Source organism: Mustela lutreola, chromosome 10 (genome assembly GCF_030435805.1).
Source record: "Mustela lutreola isolate mMusLut2 chromosome 10, mMusLut2.pri, whole genome shotgun sequence".
Lineage (NCBI taxonomy): Eukaryota > Metazoa > Chordata > Mammalia > Carnivora > Mustelidae > Mustela > Mustela lutreola.
Genome location: NC_081299.1, coordinates 21092886 through 21114983, shown reverse-complemented (window position 1 = coordinate 21114983; position 22098 = coordinate 21092886). Strand labels below are relative to the sequence as shown.

General features: G+C 40.9%; 1 protein-coding gene across 2 annotated transcripts in view; it reads left to right on the top strand.

Moving 5' to 3' along the window:
- Positions 1–22098, top strand: part of TAF12 (TATA-box binding protein associated factor 12) — a 37403-nt gene that overhangs the window by 4755 nt on the left and 10550 nt on the right. Inside the window, exons 2-4 of one of the 2 annotated variants that reach the window (XM_059136756.1) lie at positions 12073–12157; positions 12884–13135; positions 14874–14951. In XM_059136756.1, the coding sequence (XP_058992739.1) occupies positions 12086–12157; positions 12884–13135; positions 14874–14951 (402 nt within the window). In that variant the 5' untranslated portion in view covers positions 12073–12085. The remainder of the gene's footprint in view (positions 1–12072; positions 12158–12883; positions 13136–14873; positions 14952–22098) is intronic. The other variant, XM_059136755.1, reaches the window with a different exon arrangement.

Below are 22098 nucleotides of genomic sequence, written 5' to 3'. Positions count from 1 at the left end.
TTTTTTTTTTTTTTTTTTAGATTTTATTTATTTATTTGACAGAGAGAAACACAGCAAGAGAGGGAACACAAGCAGGGAGAGTGGGAGAGGGAGAAGCAGGTTTCCTGCCAAGCAGGGAGCCCGATGTGGGGCTAGAACCCAGAACCTTGGGATCATGACCTGAGCCGAAGGCAGAGGTTTAACGACGGAGCCACCCAGGTGCCCCAGAAAGAAAATCTTTAGGGGAAAAAAAATCTGTTAATGAAACAAATGTCTAAAAAACACCATGGTCTTATAACTACTACAAGGTATCCCCCCATATCCTAACCTGAAAATCGGATACTCTTAGTACAGTAGTAGGGTTGCAACTGGATTTCTGTTTGAGGTTCAAGCTGAAAAGGGAAAAGCAGTTAGGAGCTGTTACCCTAAGCCTATCAACAGGAGTTTAAATGTAACTGGTAAGGGGGAGGAAGGATAGGCTTGGTATTTAATTGAACTCCAGCCATACAATCTTGTTTTGATAAAATTACTAAATAACTTTTACTGTAAATCACTGGGGCATGGACTTATTTTGTAACTCCTGGCATGTGATTTCTACATAGTAGGTGCTAATAAGGGTTTACTCTTATAATTGTTCTCCCAAACTGTCTCACAGAAAATGCCCGTTTTGACACAGCAGTGCTTTCTATTTCTTGGCATTCCAAGTAAGTGAAAATTAGAAATTTGAGGAGCCCAAAGGCAACCAAGGTATATTATGTAATGGAATTCAGGTTATTTACAGTCACTTCATTCCATTGTGCTTGGTCAGCATCATCCACAATTGTACTTGATGAAAGTTGTCAGTATACAAATAATTTGGATGTAGAGGCATTGACCATTTCAGAATGGTTGTGATGTTTTGTTTTTTAATTTACATACCAAAAAATCCACTCTTTTGGGAGTACAGTTCTGTGAGTTGTGACAAATGCATACTGTCGTATAAGCACCATAACACTGCTACCTCACAGTTCCACCACCCCCAGAGTTTGCTTCATGCTGTTCTTCGTTGTCCAGCCCTAGCACTCTAAGCCACTGGCAGCCACTAACCTGTTTTCTCCACCCATATCGACTTGCCTTTTACAGAGTGTCATTCATATAAATGGAATCATACAGTAAGTAGCCTTTTGAGTCTTGCCTCTCACTTAGCATACGCACTCGAGATTACCCATGTTGTTGCATGGATCAGTAATTGTTCCTTCCTACTGCTGAGTAGTATTCTATTATATGGATATATATTCTTAGTTTATCCACTCATCAGTTGAAGGGAATCTGGATTGTTTCCACTTTTTGGCAGTTAATAATGTTGCTATAACATTCATGTACCGATTTTTGTGTGAACGTGTTTTCATTTCTTTAGGGTAAATAACTAGGGGTGGGATTGCCGGATCATATGATAAGTATATATTTAGCTTTGTAAGAAACTGCCAAGCTGGGGTGCCTGGCTGGCTCAGTCAGTTAAGCAGCTGCCTTCAACTCAGGTCATGATCCTGGAGTCATTGGATCGAGTCCTGAGTCAGACTCGCTGCTAAGCAGGGAGTCGGCTTCTACCTCCCCTCCTCTACCCAACTTGTGCGCTATCATTCACTCTCTCAAATAAATAATATCTCTAAAAAAATTTAAAAAATTAAAAAAATCCTGCTAAACTGTTTTCCACAGAGATTGCACCATTTTAAACATTCACACAGAAATGTATGACGGTTTCAGTTGCTCAACATCCTCTCCAGCACTGGTTGATTTTTTAAAAATTTTAATTATTCTAATAGTATTTAGTACTCATTTCCCTAATTGCATTTCCCAGATGACTAATGATACTGAGTATCTTTTCATGTGTTTATTTGCCATCTGTTTATCTTAGGTGAAGGATCTGTTCAGATTTTTTGCCCATTTTTTAAATTGGTCTTTCTCTTATTGTTGAATTTTGAGAGTTCTTTATATATCCTGGATACAAGTTGTTTGTCAGATATGTGATTTGTAAATATTTTCTCTTAGTCTATGACTGAGAGAGCAGGAGTTTGCATTTTGATTAAATCCACTTTTTTCTGGTAGAAAATAAAATAAAATTTTATTATTATTTTATTTTCTCTTTAAGATTTTATTTATTTGACAGAGAGAGACAGTAAGAGAAGGAGCACAAGCAGAGGGAGTGGGAGAGGGAAAAGCAGGCTTCCCACTGAGCAGGGAACCCGATGGGGGCTCGATCCCAGGACCCTAGGATCATGACCTGAACCAAAGGCAGATGTGTAAGGACTGAGCCACCCAATCACATACTTAAGCAGTTTCTTTCTTTTGTGGATTGCGCCTTTGGTGTTATATCTAAGATTCCTGCCCTGACCCAAAGTTACGAAGATTTTTTTCCCTACGCTTTCTTGTAAAAGTTTTATGGATTTACATTTTTTTAAAAGATTTTCTTTATTTGACAGAGAAATAGCAAGAGAAGGAACACAAGCAGGGGGGAATGGGAGAGAGAGAAGCAGGCTCCCCAGTGAGCAGGAGCCCAATGCAGGGCTCGATCCCAGAGCTCTGGGATCATGACCTGAGCTGAAGGCAGACGCTCAATGACTGAGCCACCCAGGCACCCCTCTTCCTCGTTTTTTAAAAACATCTTTATTGAGATGCTATTCACATATCATACAATTCACCATTGTCAGATGTACAGTTCAGTGGCTTTTTTTTGTACACTCATGCTTGTGCAGCCATCACCATAATCTTATTTCGATTATTTTTTTTAACAGACTTTCTTTTTTAAGATTTTATTTATTTATTTGACAGAGATCTCAAGTAGGCAGAAAGGCAGGCAGAGAGAGAGAAGGAAGCAGGCTCCCTGCCGAGCAGTAAGCCCCATGCGGGGCTAGATCCCAGGACCCTGGGATCATGACCTGAGCTGAAGGCAGAGGCTTTAACCCACTGAGCCACCCAGGCGCCCCTAATTTCGATTATTTTTATCCCCCCTAAAATGAATCCTCTGCCATTAGCAGTCAGTCCCTAATCTTTTCCCCCACTCTTCAGCCCTATAAATTTTTTAAAAAGTTTTATTTATTTAAGTAATCTCTACACCCAGCACGCAGCTTGATTTTATGACCCCCAGATCAAGAGTAACATTCTCTTACAACTGAGCCAGCCAGGCATCTTTTATTCAGCTTAATATTTTCATGAATCTTATTCTTTTCCAGTGTATTTCGTTTTGTGGTTATACCCTAATTTATTTAACTATATCACTTTTAAAAATATATATTTTATTTATTTATTTGACAGAGACCCAGTGAGAGACAAAACACAAGCAGGGGGAGTGGGAGAGGGGAAAGTAGGCCTCCTGCTGAGCAGGGAGCTCCATGTGGGCCTCAAAACTAGGACCCTGGGATCATGGCCTGAGCTGAGGGGAGATGCCCAAGGACTGAGCCACCCAGGCACCCTCACTTTTTTTTTTTTTTTTTTTTTTTTTTTTTTTTTAAAGATTTTATTTGTTTATTTGACAGAGATCACAAGTAGGCAGAGAGGCAGGCAGAGAGAGAGAGAGAGGAGGAAGCAGGCTCCCTGCTGAGCAGAGAGCCCGATGCGGGGCTCGATCCCAGGACCCTGGGATCATGACCTGAGCCGAAGGCAGAGGCTCTAACCCACTGAGCCACCCAGGCGCCCCTCACTTTTTTTTTTTTAAGCTTTTATTCATTTATTTGACAGAGACACAGCGAGAGAGGGAACACAAGCAAGAGGAGTGGGAGAGGGAGAAATAGGCTTCCCGCTGAGCATGGAGCCCAAAGTGGGACTTCATCCCAGGACACTGGGACCATGACCTGAGCCAAAGGCAGATGCTTAACTGGCTGAGCTACCCAGGCACCCCTAACTATATCACTTTTGATGGACATTTAGGTTGATAATCCTCATATGTATATTTCTATTTACATAGATGTCCAACTATAAATTGCTAAAGATTGAACTATGGGATCAAACCAACATATGCTTTTCTTTTTTCTTTCTTTTTCTTTATTTTCTTAGAGAGAGTATAGGCGCCAGTGGTGGGGGAGGGGCAGAGGATGAATGAGAGTGAGAATCTTAAGCATGCTCTATGGGACATGGGACTTGATCTCATGTCCCTGAGATCATGACCTGAGCCAAAATCAAGAGCTGGATGCTCAACTGACTGAGCCACTGAGGTGCCCCAGTACATGCTTTTCTGATTTTGGTAGATACTGCCAAGTAGCCCTTTGTAGAGACCTAACTAATTTATATCCTCCACCCCACTCCCAAATCCAACAATGTGTGAAATGACTGTTTCTCTATAAAACTTTCAAATGGGCGCCTGGGTGGCTTAGTGGGTTAAGCCTCTGCCTTCGGTTCAGATCATGATCTCAGGATCCTGGGATCAAGCCCGGCATTGGGCTCTCTGCTCAGTGTGGAGCCTGTTTCCTCCCTTCCCCATCCACCCACCCCCCTGCTGCCTCTCCGCCTACTTGTGATCTCTGTCTGTCAAATAAGTAAATAAAATCTTTAAAAAAAAAATAATAAAACTTTGCGGGCGCCTGGGTGGCTCAGTGGGTTGAGCCGCTGCCTTCGGCTCGGGTCATGATCTCGGGGTCCTGGGATCGAGTCCCGCATCGGGCTCTCTGCTCGGCAGGGAGCCTGCTTCCTTCTCTCTCTGCCTGCCTCTCAGTGTACTTGTAATTTCTCTCTGTCAAATAAATAAATAAAATATTAAAAAAAAATAATAAAACTTTGAAACAGTACTTATAAAACTTTTTCATCATTGCCAAAGGAGTAATAGTTTCAATTTGCATTTTTATTATGAATGAAAATAAGGATCATTTCATTACTTTTTTTTTTTTTTAAAAAGGTTTTATTTATTTATTTGACAGACAGAGATCACAAGTAGGCAGAAAGGCAGGCAGAGAGAGACAGAGGAGGAAGCAGGCTCCCTGCTACGCAGAGAGCCCGATGCGGGGCTCAATCCCAGGACCCTGGGATCATGACCTGAGCCGAAGGCAGAGGCTTTAACCCACTGAGCCACTCAGGTGCCCCATCATTACTTTTTTTTTAAGGATCATTCCATTACTTTAAGAGCTATTTGCAGTCATTTTTTTGTTGTTTTTTGCAATTTTTCTTTTGGGTTGTTGGGTGTATATTGATGTGTAGGTATTTTTTATATGTGAAAGAAATTAGTTTTTTGTCTTTGATACATATTGTATGTATTTTTGCTAGTTTGTCTTTTGTCCTTTAACTTTATTATGTTTTTTGTCATGCAGACATTTTCATTTTTATTTAAAAATTTAATTTTTTTTTCAGATATTTTTATTTATATGTGATTGAACACGTCAGTCTTTTATGGCTCCTGAGCTTTGTGTCATCTTTAGAAGGGCTTCTCTTTTCTTTTCTTTTAAAATGTATTTATTTATCTTAGAGAGAGAAAGAGACCAACCAAGCATGAGTAGGTTGGAGGGGGGCAGAAGGAGAGGGAGAAAAAGAAACCCAAGCAGACTCTGATTGGAACCTGATGTGAGATTTGATCCTACAACCCGGAACTCAGGACCTGAACCAGAATCAAGAGTCAGATGCATAACTGACTGAGCCATCCAGGTGCCGCAAAAGTGTTTTTCACTCATGACTGAGAATAAATTTTTTTTAATTTTTAAAAATTGAGATAATCGTAGATTTATGTGTAGTTACAAGAAATAATGCTTTGCTCAGTTTTCCCCAATGGTACATTTTGCAAAACTGTTGTCTGTTATGATAACCAGGATATTCACATTGATGTAATCTGTTAGTCTTACTCAGATTTACCCAGTTTTACTTGTGTCCATTTACTTGTGTTCAGTTATGGATGTATGTGGATTAAGTCCTATACAACTTAGTTTTATAGGTCCTTTTATCCATCATCACAGTCAAGACAGTGAACTGAATCACTGTCCCTCATTTTGCCCTTTTATAACCACATCTGATTCCCTGCCACCCTGTCCCTGACAACCTCACTAATCTGCCCTCTATTCCTAAAATTTTATCATTTCAAAGATGTTCTATAAATGTACTCTTTAAAAAAAGGGGGGGGATTTTATTTATTTGAGAGAGAGAGTGAATAAGAGAGAGAACACAGGAGTGGGGGCGGGGAGAGGTGACACAGTGCTTGATTCCAGGATGCTGAGATCATGACCTGAGCTGAAGGCTTAACAACTTAACCGACTAAGCCACCCAGGAGCCCCAGACATACTCTTTTTGTAATCTTTTGTTCAGCATAATTCTCTGGAGGTTAATTCAAGTTGTATGTATCAAGTTTTATTCTTTTTATTGATAAGTAATTTTCCATGATATGGATATACCACAGTTTGTTTAATCATTCACTTCTTAAGAGACATCTGAACTGATTACAGTTGAGTATTACAAATAAAGCTACTATGATATTTATGTGCAGGTTTTGGTGTGAATGTAAGTTTTCATTTCTCTAGGATAAATGCCTAGGACTTGAATTGTTGGGTCATATAATAGTTGCATGTTGAGTTTTTTTTCCTGAGTCAGATTTTTTTTTTTTTAAGATTTTATTTATTTATTTGACAGAGAGAGAGATCACAAATAGGCAGAGAGACAGGCAGAGAGAGAGATGAGGAGAAGCAGGCTCCCTGCTCAGCAGAGAGCCCAATATGGGACTCGATCCCAGGCCCCTGGGATCATGACCTGAGCCGAAGGTAGAGGCCCAACCCACTGAGCCACCCAGGCGCCCCTCCTGAGTCAGATTTATTGAGGTATAATTTGCATGCAATAAAATGTGCACATTTTAGGTAGACAGTTTGATGAGTTTTGATAAATGCATGCATCTGGGTAAGCATCACCCCACTCAGGATAGAGCGTGTTTACATACATACAAACTTTCCCTATCCACAGCACAAACTTCCCCCATGCCCCAAACTCTCTGCCCCATCTATTGCTAGAGATTAGTTTTTTGTTTTTTGGTGTTTTTTTTTTGTTTTGTTTTTTGTTTTTTTTTTTTGACAGATAGAGATCACAAGTAGGCAGAGAGGCAGGCAGAGAGAGGAGGATGCATGCTCTCCGCCAAGCAGAGAGCTACATGTGGGGCTGGATCCCAGGACCCTGAGATCATGACCTGAGCTGAAGGCAGAGGCTTTAACCCACTGAGCCACCCAGGTGCCCCTAGAGATTAGTTTTTAGATCATTAGACATTAGGATTTCATATAAATCATACATTGTGTATTCTTTTGGAACTGACTTTTTTTTTTTTTTTTTACTTAAATATTTTAAGTTATCCCTATTGTTACGTATCAGTGATTTGTTCCCTCCCCCCCCCCACCTTTTTTTTTTTTTAAAGATTTTATTTTTTTGTTTTGTTTTTTAAAGTGAGCTCCACACCCAACATGGGCCTGAACTCATAACCCTGATTTTAAAATTGCAGGCTCCAGGCACCTGGGTGGCTCAGTGGGTTAAAGCCTCTGCCTTTGGCTCGGGTCATGATCTCGGGATCATGGATCAAGCCCCCCATCAGGCTTTCTGCGCAATGGAGAGCCTGCTTCCTCCTCTCTCTCTCTCTCTCTCTGCCTACTTGTGATCTCTGTCAAATAAATAGATAAAATATTTAAAGAAAAATAAAATTGCAGGCTCTTTGGGACACCTGGGTGGCTCAGTCAGTTAAGCTTCTGACTTGATTTTGGCTCAAGTAATGATCTTGGGGTGTGGTGGGATCAAGCCCTGGGTCCAGCCCATGTTCAGTGCAGTCCACTTGTCCCTCTCCCTCTGCTCCTCCTCCTCCCCCATGTACGCATTTTCGAGCGCTCTCTCTCGCGCGCTCTCTCTCTCTCTCTTTTCTAGATTTATTTATTTGACAGAGACATAGCAAGAAAGGGAACATGGGCAGGGGGAGTGGAAGAGGGAGAGGCAAGCTTCCTGCTGAGCAGGGAGCCCAGTGTGGGGCTCCATTCCAGGATCCTGGGATCCTGACCTGAGCCAAAGGCAGATGCTTACCAGACTGAGCTCAGGTGCCCCTTGATACAGTACTATTAACTGAATTCAGATCACAGTTTTCCCATTTTGTCTTTATGTCTTTTTAGGCTCTTCTATGATAGTACATGAGTAGATTTTTTTTAAAGAAACTGCAAACTGTTTTGCAAAGTGGCTATACTGTGTCCTTTCCTAGTGGCAGCGTACTAGTGACCCAGTTTCTCTTCATCCTCGTCAGCATTTGGTTCTATCGTCGTTTTTTATTTTACTCATAGGTGTGTGGTTTTATCTCATTGCAGGTTTAATTTGCCTTTTTTTTTTTTAGGACTAATGATATTGAACATCTTCATGTGCTTTATTTGCCATGTATCCTCTTTGGTGAAATGTCTGGTTGTATCTTCATTTTGTGATTGAATTAGTTAAAAAAAAAAAGTTGAGTTTTGAGAGTTCTTTATAATTTTAGATACTAGTTTCATTTTTTTTTTTTAAGATTTTATTTTATTTATTTGACAGAGAGAGAGACAGCGAGAGAGTGAACACAAGTAGGGGGAGTGAGAGAGGGAGAAGCAGGCTTCCAGTAGAGCAGGGAGCCTGATGCGGGGCTCTATCACAGGACCTTGGGATCATGACCTGAGCCGATGAAGGCAGATATCCAACGACTGAGCCATGCAGGCACCCCTAGATAATAGTCTTTTGTTGGATATGTAGTTTGTAAATATTTTCTCCTACTCTGTAGCTTGTCTTTTCATCCTTTTCACATGGAACTTTCACAGAAGAAATTTATTTTAATTTGATGAGGGCCAATTTATCAGTATTTCCTTTTACTGATTGTGCATTTGGTGCCAAGTCTTAAGAATTCTGCCTAGTAGAGCCCAACGCTTTTCCTCTGTTTTTGTTTTTGTTTTTTTTTTTTAAATATTTTATTTATTAACAGAGAGAGAGATCACAAGTAGGCTGAGAGGCAGGCAGAGAGAGAGGGGGAAGCAGGCTCCCCTCTGAGCAGAGAGCCTGATGTGGGGCTCGATCCCAGGACCCTGAGACCATGACCTGAGCTGAAGGCAGAGGCTTTAACCCACTGAGCCACCCAGGTGCCCTTTCCTCTGTTTTTTTTTTTCTAAAAGTTTTATAGTTCTACATTTTACATTAAAGACTGTGATCCAGGGGCGCTGGGGTAGCTCAGTTGTTAAGCATCTGCCTTTGCCTCAGATCATGATCCCAGAGTCCTGGGATTGAGCCCCACATGGGGCTTCCTGCTTGGTGGGGGACCTGCTTCTCCTTCTCTCTGTTGCTCCCTTGCTTGTGTTTCTTATCTCGCTGTGTCTCTCTCTGTCAAAAAAATAAATAAAATCTTAAAAAAAAAACTGTGATCCATTTTGAGTTAGGTTTTGTACAAAGTGAGAGGTTTAGATTTCAGAATATTTTTTTAAATCTCCTACATTCTAGTATATTATTTTATATTTGAGGTTTAAATATTTGATCCATCTGAAATAGAGGAGTGCAGGGGCACCTGGGGGGCTCAGTCAGTTAAGTATCTGTCTTCAGCTCAGGACATGATCCCAGGGTCCTGGGATCAAGCCCTATGTCGGGCTCCTTGTTCAGCGGAATGCCTGCTTCTCCTTCTCCCTCTTCCATTCCTCCGGCTTGTGCTCTCTGGCTTTCTCTCTCTGTGTTGAATAAATAAAATCTGGGGCGCCTGAATGGCTCAGTGAGTTAAGCCTCTGCCTTCGGCTCAGGTCATGATCCCAGGGTCCTGGGATCGAGCCCCACATCGGGCTCTCTGCTCGGAGGGGAGCCTGCTTCCCCCTCTCTCTGCCTTCCTCTCTGCCTACTTGTGATCTCGGTCTGTCAAATAAATAAATAAAATCTTTAAAAAAAAAATCTTCCAAAAAAATGAAATAGAGGAGTGTATAAAGGGAGGGATATATGTGTGTGTGTGTGTGTGTGTGTATATATATATATATACATATATATATACACATATATATATATATCTCCTCTCATTCCAGGTAGATCACATATTTAAATTTTAAACATGAAACCCGATTCAATTATCTGCCTTTTCCCTATTGATAAATGCTATGAACATTAGCATATAGGTTTGCCTGGGAGCACAAGTTTTCATTTTTATGCAGGAGATTTGATTTATTGTCCTTAATTGTGGTATAATTTATATATAGTAAAATGCACAGATCTTAAATATTCAGTGTGATGAATTTGACATTGTATAAACCCATGTAATCATCACCCATATGAATATGGTGTTTTATTTATTTTTTTTCAAAGATTTTATTTATTTGACAGAGAGAGAGAGAGAGATCACAAGTAGGCAGAGAGGCAGGCAGAGAGAGAGGAAGAAGCGGGCTCCCCACTGAGCAGAGATCCTGATGCGAGGCTCCATCCCAGGACCCTGAGATCATGACCTGAGCTGAAAGCAGAGGCGTCAACCCCCTGAGCCATCCAGGCGCCCCTGATTATCGTGTTTTAAATCCAACCAAATAAAGGTACAGTTTAGGAAACTAAGGGCAGTGTCTGGTAATGAGTGGTTATCATATGCTTTCTTTTGTTTTGTTTTAATGGAAGAGTAGTTCGCTTTCCCAGAATTATTGAAAATGCAGAAGTATTGTTTGTTTCTCAACAAAACAGTAAAGTACAGTCTAGTTTCTGAGGGAGAAACTTTGATTTTTCTTACAATGTACAGATTCCTCTTATTTCATTAGTAGCCATTGGAACTATTCCTTAAGGCTAATTCCTAATTTGATAAATGATTATCCATATTTGGTGCTGTGTAGATAGGCTATATTTTTGTCTACAGGTCTTATTAGAGAAATTCCCATTATACAGAAACCTCTGTTACAAAAAGAGTCTTCTGCTTATTTTGAGCAATACTCAGTCCTATTTGGGAAGTCCCTTGTAGGTTGTGGGAATGTTATTTGAAAGGTATAATGTTCAGTATGGTGTACATACTGATAATCTTTAATAAGGCTCTTTCTTAACTCGCTGTGGGGGAATAGTTTGGTTTTATAACATTACAGAACTATTACCATGTCAACAATTTTTCCCTATCCTGATTCTTCCATTGATGACATTTGTGGGTAAGGGAAAGGGAGGCAAATGGTTAAAAAACAAGTGATCCTGATGCTCTGCTGTCCCCTCAGCTGCCTCTTGGCCAACAAGTTTCTCTTGGTCACTTAACCAGTAAGTAGCTAGTTGCTTTAACTTATTTATTTTTAAAGTATTTGTTTCAAGATTTTATTTATCCATTTGATAGAGAGAGACAGTGAGAGGGAACCCAAGCAGAGGGTGTGGAAGAGAGAGAAGCAGGCTTCCTGCTGAGCAGGGAGCCCGGTGCAGGACTCTATCCCGGGACCCTGGGATCTTGACTCCAGCCGAACCCAGATGCGTAATGACTGAGCCACCCAGGATCCCCTTATTTTTAAACATTTTATTTATTTATTTGAGAGAGAGGGAGAGGGGGAGCACAAGTTGGTTTTATATACAGTATAATGCACAGGAGAGGCAGAGGGAAAGGGAGAGGGAGAAGCAGACTCTCCACTGAGCAGGGAGCCTGATGCGGGACTTGATCAAGGGCCCTGGGATTGTTACCCAAGCCAAAGGCAGACGCTTAACAGACTGAGCCACCCAGGCGCCCCATTCGCTGCTTTTATTAAGGGCAGACCAGGAAAGGTCATTTCTCATATTAGAGAGTTAGACAGTTTGTTGTGGAGGAACACAGCAATACGGGGCCAGAGTTGACAGGTGCAGATGCTCATTTAGGTTGCTAAGCTTCACCAAGTTCTGAAAACCACTGTTGTGATTCCTGCAGGTTCATTTCACAGTTTTGGCCAGTGAAGTTTTCATATGCTGCTGGCTTACCCTACCAATAGAACATTGTTTTATTGGAAGAGAAGCTACATTACTATAATTGTCATTAATTAATTTTAGAGGTTGTGTATGAAAGAGATGGAGATGTTTTCCTCAGTGTGCAGTATGAATAAGGAGACAAGAATAAGGATGTTGTTTCTCCACATCCGGTTTGCTTGGATCCCGGTCAGTGAAGATGTGCCAGGCCACGCAGCCAAAGTGCTGTGGCAAGGGTGGTGGTTGATGCCAGTTGTTTATTTACAGGTAGCTTTTGAAAATGGCTGCCTCTCATTTCACCGGGCTCACAGCCGTTGCTGATGTAATTAAAGATCTAGACACTCAGATAGCTGTAAGTAAGCTCGTTGAGGCCACTGTTGGTGGAACTTGGTAAATGTGCTTCTGATGTCGATGACACCAAAGCTGCTGTCCACAGAGTCTACCTCATGGCTTTAAAATTTAGGCATCTTGACTACTCTGGGTTTGGGACTCTGCATGTACTTAAAGATTGTTAACACTCAAAAAATTTGCTCTTGATGACAAAGAACAGCTTACTTTTAACAGTTGCTAAAAACGGTGTTTTTTAGACATAGACCTGACATAGATGTAAGCATGTTTTGAAGTGCCAAAAGGAACTAATCTATTTTCTTAAGTTTTGTGACTGGGTTTTAAGTGTGTGATTGTGCCATGATTTGTTTGAATATAACATAATTTGCTGTTCAGAAATAAGGCATGTAGTACTTAACCAAATATTCTATTTTTACAAAGTCTTCAAAAATGTCTTACTCATTCTAGTCTATTTTTGTACATAAGATTTACCATTTCATTTGCTTTCTTCCTTATTTAATTTTGTGAACTATTTCATTTAGCTTTTGGAGACAAGATGGTTTCTAAATTTGAGGTGAGAGCAGTGAACATTCTTCATTCCCTCCATTTTTAATGTGTAGGTGTGAATGTTCACTATCCCAGATATCCTGAAGACCCTGCAAGTCTGACAGACCTTATACAATTTTACTTTCAAACCTTATCCTTTATTAAAGATGTTTCTGGAGCTAGTTCTCTTGTTTTCCTTCTACAGCTGATTGGCCTTGGTCCTCACAGCTCCAAAAAGAAACAGGACCTTGATAAGCTCTATGAGCTGAAGTCCAAAGCTCGACAGATTATGAACCAGTTTGGCCCCTCAGCCCTAATCAACCTCTCCAATTTCTCATCCATAAAACCGGAACCAGCCAGCACCCCTCCACAAGGCTCCATGGCCAATAGCACCACAGTGGTAAAGATACCAGGCACTCCTGGGACAGGAGGGCGTCTCAGCCCTGAAAACAATCAGGTATCATCTCTTACTTTTTGCTCTCCCTAGGCATCTCTTACGTTATTTGAACCAGTAATGCTTTGAGAGATGTCTATCTCAGATGCTGCCTCTTCCTCTCAGCTGAAAAAGAGTCTTTTCCCTCCTTTGGACTTCTAAAGTTCCTTATCAGATTATCATGTACAATGTTTATCAATGTTTACTCTGTGGTATTTATGTGTGTGTGTGTATATGTACATACATTCATACACACACACTAACACATGTTGCCTATGACAGGTTTTTATATATGTATATATAAAAATATATACGCTATATAATTGTTAAATAAAATAATGAAATAACTAATGGATTCATTATTCATTATTCCTGTAATAAAAGCATTATTGCCTCTGGTCTTTTCTCCTTCTAGTTCATCCAGCTGCTCCATTATTAACTTTGTGCACTAATTCTAAAATCTCCCCCGCCATGCCCTCTCTCCCCCACTTTCTGCTCATGATTCTGATTCTGCCCTCCGGAGCCACAAGAGATAAGAAATAAGTATAATCTCTTGTCTGGGGCTTTATAGGCTGGATAGAATAGGAGGGAGAGACATTTCAAGAGAATGGGGTGGGGGACTAGCAAAGGTGAATGGGGAGGGTTGGGCAGACATTTGGGAAGCCAACCTGTGTTGAATGTGGAGTCTGTTGGAGGAGAACAGGAGGTAACATTACATAGGCAGGATTATGGCAGAATATACTGCGCATATGCAAGTCAGTCTCCTTTGAAACACTTAGTCATTAGACAATCTTTGCAAATATTTAATAGACGAGTAAGTAATTATAAAAGTCATATGTCTTAGGATTATCTTGGCAGTAAGTGGACAAGAAAGGTAGAAAGGGGGTGGACTGAGAGGAAGACCAAGTCTAAGACTTTTGCAGTAAATCAAGACATGGAATGAAGGCTTGCCTTAAGTGGATTTAATAGTAGAATGAATAGATCTGACACATAATTAACAAATAATTATTTTAAAAATGTGTTTCTTCATTTCCAAAATTATACATGCATGCTTATCACAGAAACTTTAGAAATACAGAAGAATAAAGAGCCCATAATTCTACCACCACCCCAAAATAACTATGGTCAGCACTTTAATGTACATCTTGATTATTTAATGGCATATGTATATGACATGACATTTCCTTTATGAAAGAGAAGTCACAGCTTCATGCACTTATACAAATATTATACAGAGATGAACACATGTTCCCTGCCATCAGGGAGCTTTCAGCCTATTAAGCCAGGAACAGGCAAGTTTATAATATATGCAGTGACAGAGGGTGCACAGGATACCCTAGAGGCCAAAGGAGGAAGTGGTTCCTTTTACCTGGGTGGGCTAGGAAAAGCAGAAAGAAGCCACCATGGACTGAGCAGATAGGAAAAACATATCCAAAGACAACAGAGGCACAGTACAAGTTACAGTTATCAGATAATTGCAAATTACTTAATGTAGAGGGAGGGTAAGGCACAGTGAGCACAAGAAGCAGAAATAAACTGACAGATGTTGGCCTCTCTTCCACACTGCTCTTTCAGCCTTTCACTAGGCCACTTCTGTCTTGAGAGTGTAGTCTTAGAGCAGACTGCCAGGGAGGCTAGACTGTTAACTTTTGGAAAGTAGAAACTAAACCCAGCAAACTGACAGCATTTCTTCATTATAGGGGAATGAGGTATTCTGTTTCCTTAATACTTGGCTGAAAAATCTTCTCCCAATTAACTTTAGGTTTTGACCAAGAAGAAATTACAAGACTTAGTAAGAGAAGTGGATCCTAATGAGCAATTGGATGAAGATGTGGAAGAGGTAAGATGGAGTTGGGCACCCCAGAGTCTGTGTCCCTGAGACCTAAGACTTCAGAGGCAGACAGATCTGAATTTGAATCTTGGCTCTGCCACTTACCAGCTTTGTAGCTGTGGACACATAGCTTTTTGTGTTGGTAGGGTGTGGTATTACTTACCGACAGGGTTATTATGAGCGTCTCTTGGAATAACTTCATACAAATCACCTGGGAGAATGCCTAGCACTTTATACCTAGCAGCTGCTACTACTTTTGCTTGGTGAAAAGGGTTCAGTTTGCTGCTCATAGGCAATTACGTTCAACAATTTTAGTTGTTCATGTGATATTCCTCCATGTTTCTAAGTAATACAGTTAAACAGATATTCTTCGGTTTCTGTCTTTGGACTTCCTGTAGATGAGGATTTTGTTAAGCCACTCACACATGTCTGTCCATGCTCCTTTCCCTCATTTCTCTTTTTTCTTTTTTTTTTTTAAGCAGTAGAGTTAATTTTTTTTTTAAGATTTTATTTATTTGTCAGAGAAAAAGAGTGCACAAGCAGGGGAAGCAGCAGGCAAAGGGAGGAGCAGACTCTCTGCTGAGCAGGGAGCCAAGATCATGACCTGAGCCAGGGTCAGATGCTTAACCAACTGAGCCACCCAGGCACCCTCCCTCATTTTTCTAATATATATATATTTTTTAAACACATATTTTTTAAGGATTTTATTTATTTATTTATTTATTTGTCAGAGAGAGAGAGAGAGAGCGAGAGCGCACAAGCTGGGGGAATAGCAGACAGAGGAAGAGGGAGAAGCAGGCTCCTCACTGAGCAAGTAGCCTGATGTGGGACTTGATCCCAGAACCCTGGGATCGTGACCTGATCCAAAGGCAGATGCTCAAGTGATAGGGCCACACAGCCATCTCTCCAATATAGTTTTTTTTGTTTTGTTTTTAAGATTTTATTTATTTACTTGAGAGAGGAGAGAGAGAGTGAGAGAGCATGAGAGGGGAGAGGGTCAGAGGAAGAAGCCGACTCCCTGTTGAGCAGGGAGCCCAATGCCGGACTCCATCCCAGGACTTCAGGATCATGACCTGAGCCGAAGGCAGTCACTTAACGAACTGCGCCACCCAGGTGCCCCCCTCCAATATAGTTTTGTCACAGCATTTAGATAACTCAGAAATCAGTGTTGACATTTTTCTAATCAAGTACATATTGTTCACCTCTGAACCAAGTCCGGTTTTGTACTACCTACTAAAGTTGATAATTGACTTTTTTTTTTTTTTTTAAGATTTTATTTATTTGTTTGACAGAGAGAGAGAGAGCACATGCAGGGGAAGCTGCAGAGAGAGGGAGAAGCGGGCTCCCCACTGAACAGGGATCCTGACGTGGGGCTTGATCCCAGGACCTGGGATCACAACCTGAGCCAAAAGCAGACGATTAATCAACTGAGCCACCTAAGTGCCTTTGTTTCGTTGTGGGGTTTTTTTTTGTTTTGTTTTGTTTGTTTTTGTCAGTAATCTCTGTACCCAACATGGGACTTGAACTTACAACCCTGAAATCAAGAGTCACACATTCTACCTACTGAGCTAGCCAGGCGCCCCTATAATTGACTTATTTTTATTTAGTTTTCTTTGTGCCATTTTTTATTCTGGTTCTACTATCAGCTCTGGTATTCACTTATCAACATTGTTTTCCAAATGGATAAGTAATATGCAGATTTGGGTCCTCCTCCCCTCCCCAACTCAGATTTCATGCTCAGAAACCTCCATCCTGGGGCGCCTGGGTGGCTCAGTGGGTTAAGCCTCTGCCTTCAGCTCAGGTCATGATCTCAGGGTCATGATCTCTCTGCTCAGCGGGGAGCCTGCTTTCTCCTCTCTCTCTCTGCCTGCCTCTCTGCCTACTTGTGATCTCTGTCTGTCAAATAAATAAATAAAATCTTAAAAAAAAAAAAAGAAGCAAGTGTTTGAAAGTCTCTTACATTCTAACCTCAGAACTTTTAGTTTGCATGGGTTTAGAATTAGATTATGAAAATAATTTTTTCCTTCCATTTGTGAAGGTATTGCTCCATGTCTTCAAAAAACCTATTAGGAAATCTTGTGTGGATGCCTGGCAGGCTTAGTCTGTAGAGCTTGCGACTCTTGCTCTCAGGGTTGTAAGTTCAATCCCCATGTTCAGCATCGAGCCTGCTTAGAAAAAGAAAGGAATTCCATGCTGTTCTGATCCGGTTTTTTAGTCTTCACTTTTTTTTAAATTCTGAATTTTCATATGAGCCTCAGTATCTATCTTTTTTCATTTGTTGTGCTGGCTTCCTAGAGCCTGTTTTTATTTGGGGGATGTGAGTGCCTCAATTCTGGGATGATTTTGTCTATTTTGGGGTTTGGAGTTTCTTTTTTTTCTTTTTTTTTTTTTAATTAAAGATTTTATTTATTTATTTGTCAGAGAGAGAGAGGAGCAAGAGTGAGCACAAGCAGGCAGAGTGGCAAGTAGAGGCAGAGGGAGAAGCAGGCTCCCTGCTGAGCAGGGAGCCCAATTTGGGACTCAATCCCAGTACGCTGGGATCAATACCTGAGCCAAAGGCAGCCGCTTAACCAATTGAGCCACCCAGGCGTCCCGAGTTTGGAGTTTCTTATTGATGTTGTCTGTTTTGCCTTTGCTGAGGAATGTGTAGTGCCAGGGAAGAGAAATACAGATTACAAAAACAGTATAACTTCATTTTAATTTTAATTTAATTTTATTTCTTTTTTAAGAGTTTATTTATTTATTTGACAGAGACATAGAGAGCACAAGTAGGCAGAGCAGCACGCAGAGGGAGAGGGAGAAGCAGGCTCTCCACCAACCTGGGATAATGACCCGAGCTGAAAGCAGCCACTTAACCGACTGAGCCACCTAGATTCTCCATTTATTTTTATTTTTTTAACCAGAGGGAAAATATTTGCTCTCTCTGCGTGTGTATGTGTGTGTTGGGAGGGTGTTTGAGGCAGCAGTTTTATTGCGATATAATTCATACACCATAAAATTCACTCATTTGAAATCTACAGTTCAGTGGTCATTAGTCTCTTCACAGAATTGTGCAACTCTCAACACAGTCATTTTTTTTTAACACATGATGTATTATTAGTTTCAGAGGTAGAGGTCAGTGATTCATCAGTTACATATAACACCCAGAGCCCATTACATCACGTGCCCTCCTTAATGCCCATCACCCAGTTATCCCATCCCCCCTCCCACCTGCCCTCCAGCAACCCTCAGTTTGTTTCCTACAGTTAAGAGTCTCTTAGGGTTTAACACAGGCATTTTTAGAACATTTTCCTCATCCCTGAAAGAAACCCATACCTATGAGCAGTCACTCCCATTTTTCCCCAGCCCCCATAGTCCTTAAGCAACTAACTACTAATTTACTTTCTGTGTCTATAGATTGGCCTCTTCTGGACATTTCAGATAAATGGAGTCATATGATACGTGATGTCTGTGCATGCCTTCTTTCATTTAGTATAATGTTTTTAAAGTTCATGTTGTAAGGAGTATGAGTACCTCATTTCTTTTTATGACAGAATACTCTTCCATTCTAGAGACATACTGTATTTTGTTTAGCCATTCATCGGTTGATGGGTTGTATGCACTTTTTGGTTATTATGAATAATGTTGCGTGAATATTCACATGCAAATTTTCTGTTTTTTCTTTTCTTTTTGACTCGTGTACACATTTCTTTTTTAAGATTTTATTTATTTATTTGACAGAGGGGGACATAGCAAGAGAGGGAACACAAGCAGGGGTAGTGGGGGAGGGAAAAGCAGGTTTCCTGCAGAGCAGGGAACGCAATGTGGGGTTCAATCCCAGGACTCAGGGATCATGACCTGAGCTGAAGGCAGCCACTTAACAACTGAGCTACCCAGGTGCCCCTCGTGTATACATTTTTGTGTGGAAATACGCTTTCATCTTTCTTGGTAATATTTCTTGGAGTCATGTGGTAACTGTGTTTTTCCTTTGAGGAACTGCCTTTTCCAAAGTGCTGCACTCTTTTACATTCCTATCAGCAGTGTGAGATTTCGATTTTCTTCTATTGGTTTTTTGATGAGTTCTGCTCAGTGTTTACTCTTCCTTTTTTTTTTTAAAAAATTAATTAATTTATTTATTTATTTAAGAGAGAGAACACGCAGGAAGGGGAACAGGGAAAGAATATTCAAGCAGGGTCCTTGCTGACCAAGGAGTCTGATACGGGACTTGATCCCAGGACCCCCAGATCATGACTCAGATGAAGGCAGATGCTTAACTGACTGAGCCACCCAGGTGTCCCTCGTTTCTTTGAAATTCTAAGTTCTACTTGCTAGGGAGATTATCCTTAGTTTATCCTCTAAACCTTTTAAGTTTTGTTGTTGTTGTTGTTGACACAAAAATTTTAATTTCTATAACGTTTTCTTGTTGACTAGTTGGTCTTTATTTTTTTCCCCCTTAAGATTCTGTTTTGTACGGGGCGCCTGGGTGGCTCAGTGGGTTAAGCCGCTGCCTTCGGCTCAGGTCATGATCTCAGAGTCCTGGTATCGAGCCCGCATCAGGTTCTCTGCTCAGCAGAGAGCCTGCTTCCTCCTCTCTCTCTGCCTGCCTCTCTGCCTGCTTGTCATCTCTCTCTGTCAAATAAATAAATAAAATCTTTAAAAAAAAAAAAAAAAGATTCTGTTTTGTAAGTAATCTCTATATCCACCACGGGGCTTGAACTCACAAACCGGTTATCAAGAATTGTACACGGTACTGACTGAGCCAGCCAGGTGCCCCTAATTGGTCCTTTTTATCCCCATGGCACTCTGTTCTTATTTTTTCGTTGTGATATCTTTTCTTACCTTTCACTCTGAGGAATTACATTTTTTGACCTTTTCTTCTTTTCCCTGCATTATCTTAGTGTCCTCTGGGTCCCTTTTTTCTCCTTTGGTTTGTTTATTTTCTTTTTAGTGTTTGAGATTTTCTTCAAATGCTTGGTGTTCTTGACTATCTGTTCTTAAAGAGTGAGCCACTGAAAACCTAATTCAAAACAGAACTTACTGACTGATGGGCTTCACTCAGTAAAATGTGCTGGGAAATGTTTAGCAACCAACTCTGTGGAGAGAAAGACCCTAATTTTGAACATTCCCTAATTTCTATGGTGTAAATATTCCCAATAGGCCCTATTTTAAGCTATCAACATGTTTCTGAATTCAAGATTATGAAGAAAGGCATATAATTAATTGGCTTTTGTGAGCTCCACTCAGCCAGTTTTAGCAAAGCACTGGCTTCACTTCAGAATCATTTATCCACAAGTCAGCCTTCTTATAGGGAATTCTCTTCGTGTTAGCATCTGTATGTCTTTTCTCTGGAGTCGTTTGGCATCTCCAGAGAAAAATCCTCCAGGCAAGGTTTATCTCTAGCTTCTGATATGCTGGCAGAAAGGCAAGAGAAGGAGGCTGTGTCTGTTCCGTGCTGTGTCTGGTGCATTCTAATCCAGAGCCATTCAGTTGAACTCTGTTCAATTCTCTAGAGAATGAACTGCTGTGTTCTGGGTCAGGTATGTGTGGGGAGGAGTCTCTTGGCTGTTTTTGGAGTGTGGAGGCATGGGGACTAGTCTGTATATAGACACAGAGTAATTTCTCAGTTTTTAGTCCCATGCCTCAGCCCAGTCTTCTGTGGTAAATGGCACTTCCAGAACCTGGATCTTTTAGGGGTTGCAGGGGGCAAATCAAGTCAAATCTCATTGTTGTCTCTTTGATGGGTACTTGTGTTGTACCTTCCATCTGCTAGATCAGATCCCACTTTTCCACTGTTATCTCTTTGGCAAAAAATTACTTTAAAAGCTTATTGCATTCTCTTATCTATTAAGTGTTTTTCTCCTGTTTTAATTGTCTTTGTGGATTTATATGTCTTTTTTTCCTTTTATGTTATTTTAGTGCATTTAGGGAAGGAGAGGAGGTCATTTTTGGAATTGATCTGCCATGTTTAATCAGAAATCTCTCCATTGGGGGTGCTTGGCTGGCTCAGTTGCTAGAGCATGTGACTCTTGGTCTTGGGGTAATGAATTCAAGCCCCACATTGGGCATAGACCTTACTTTTTCATTCTTTTTAAGATTGTATTCATTTATTTAAGAGGGACAGAGTGTGGAAGAGAGAGCATAAGCAGGGGGAAGGGGCAGAGGAGAGGGAGAAGCAGGCTCCCCACTGACAGGGAGCCCAATGATGTGGGGCTCAATCCCAAGACCCTGGGATCATGACCTGAACCAAAGGCAGACACCCAGCCACCTTAGCCAATCAGGCACACCTAAGAGCTTACTAGGAAAGAGAGAGAGAGAAAGGGGAAGAGAGAGAAGGAAGGAAGAAAGGAATCTTTCCATTTGATGGTATCCATTTGGTTTCATCGGAAAGATGACAATGTGATAATGGTCTAGCAGAATAAGTAATGTCTATCCATGGTTGTAATTTTATTTTATTTTTGGTCAGCAGAGGAAGCCATGGGGAATATATTGAGTGATGAGAATTCCAATTTTTAGTAGATTTTTAGCTTCAGAATTGTGACTTTTTTTTTTTAAGATTTTATTTATTTATTTGTCAGAGAGAGAGAGAGCGAGGCAGACAGAGAACACAGGCAGACAGAGTGTCAGGCAGAGTCAGAGGGAGAAGCAGGCTCCCTGCGGAGCAAGAAGCCCAATGTGGGACTCGATCCCAGGATGCTGGGATCATGACCTGAGCCGAAGGCAGCTGCTTAACCAACTGAGCCACCCAGGCATCCCCAGAATTGTGACTTTACTGTTCATGTTGTCCAGGATAATTGATAATGAAGTGGAAAGAACCCAGGTTTCGGACATGGAACCTCAAAGTCAAATTCTGGTTCCACTGCTTAGCATTTGTATGGTTATGAGTTAGCACCCTTCTGTATATAAGGAGGATAAAGTCCATGCCCCACTTTTTTTTTACAGGATTACTATAAGGTCTCGGTGAGATTAATGGAAATAAAAATGCTTTAGGAGACTGTGAATGAGGAAGTATAATGATTCACTTTTGTTTTCCCACCTAATTCTAAAGAAAATACGAGGGTGAGGGATTGGACTGGTTGATCTCTCTAGATAGAAAGTTCAGAGAGTAACGTCCTCAGAATCTTGTGAATTGCACTCAACCTGCTTAACGAGTTGATGTGTTTCTAGTGTTGTCCTCACT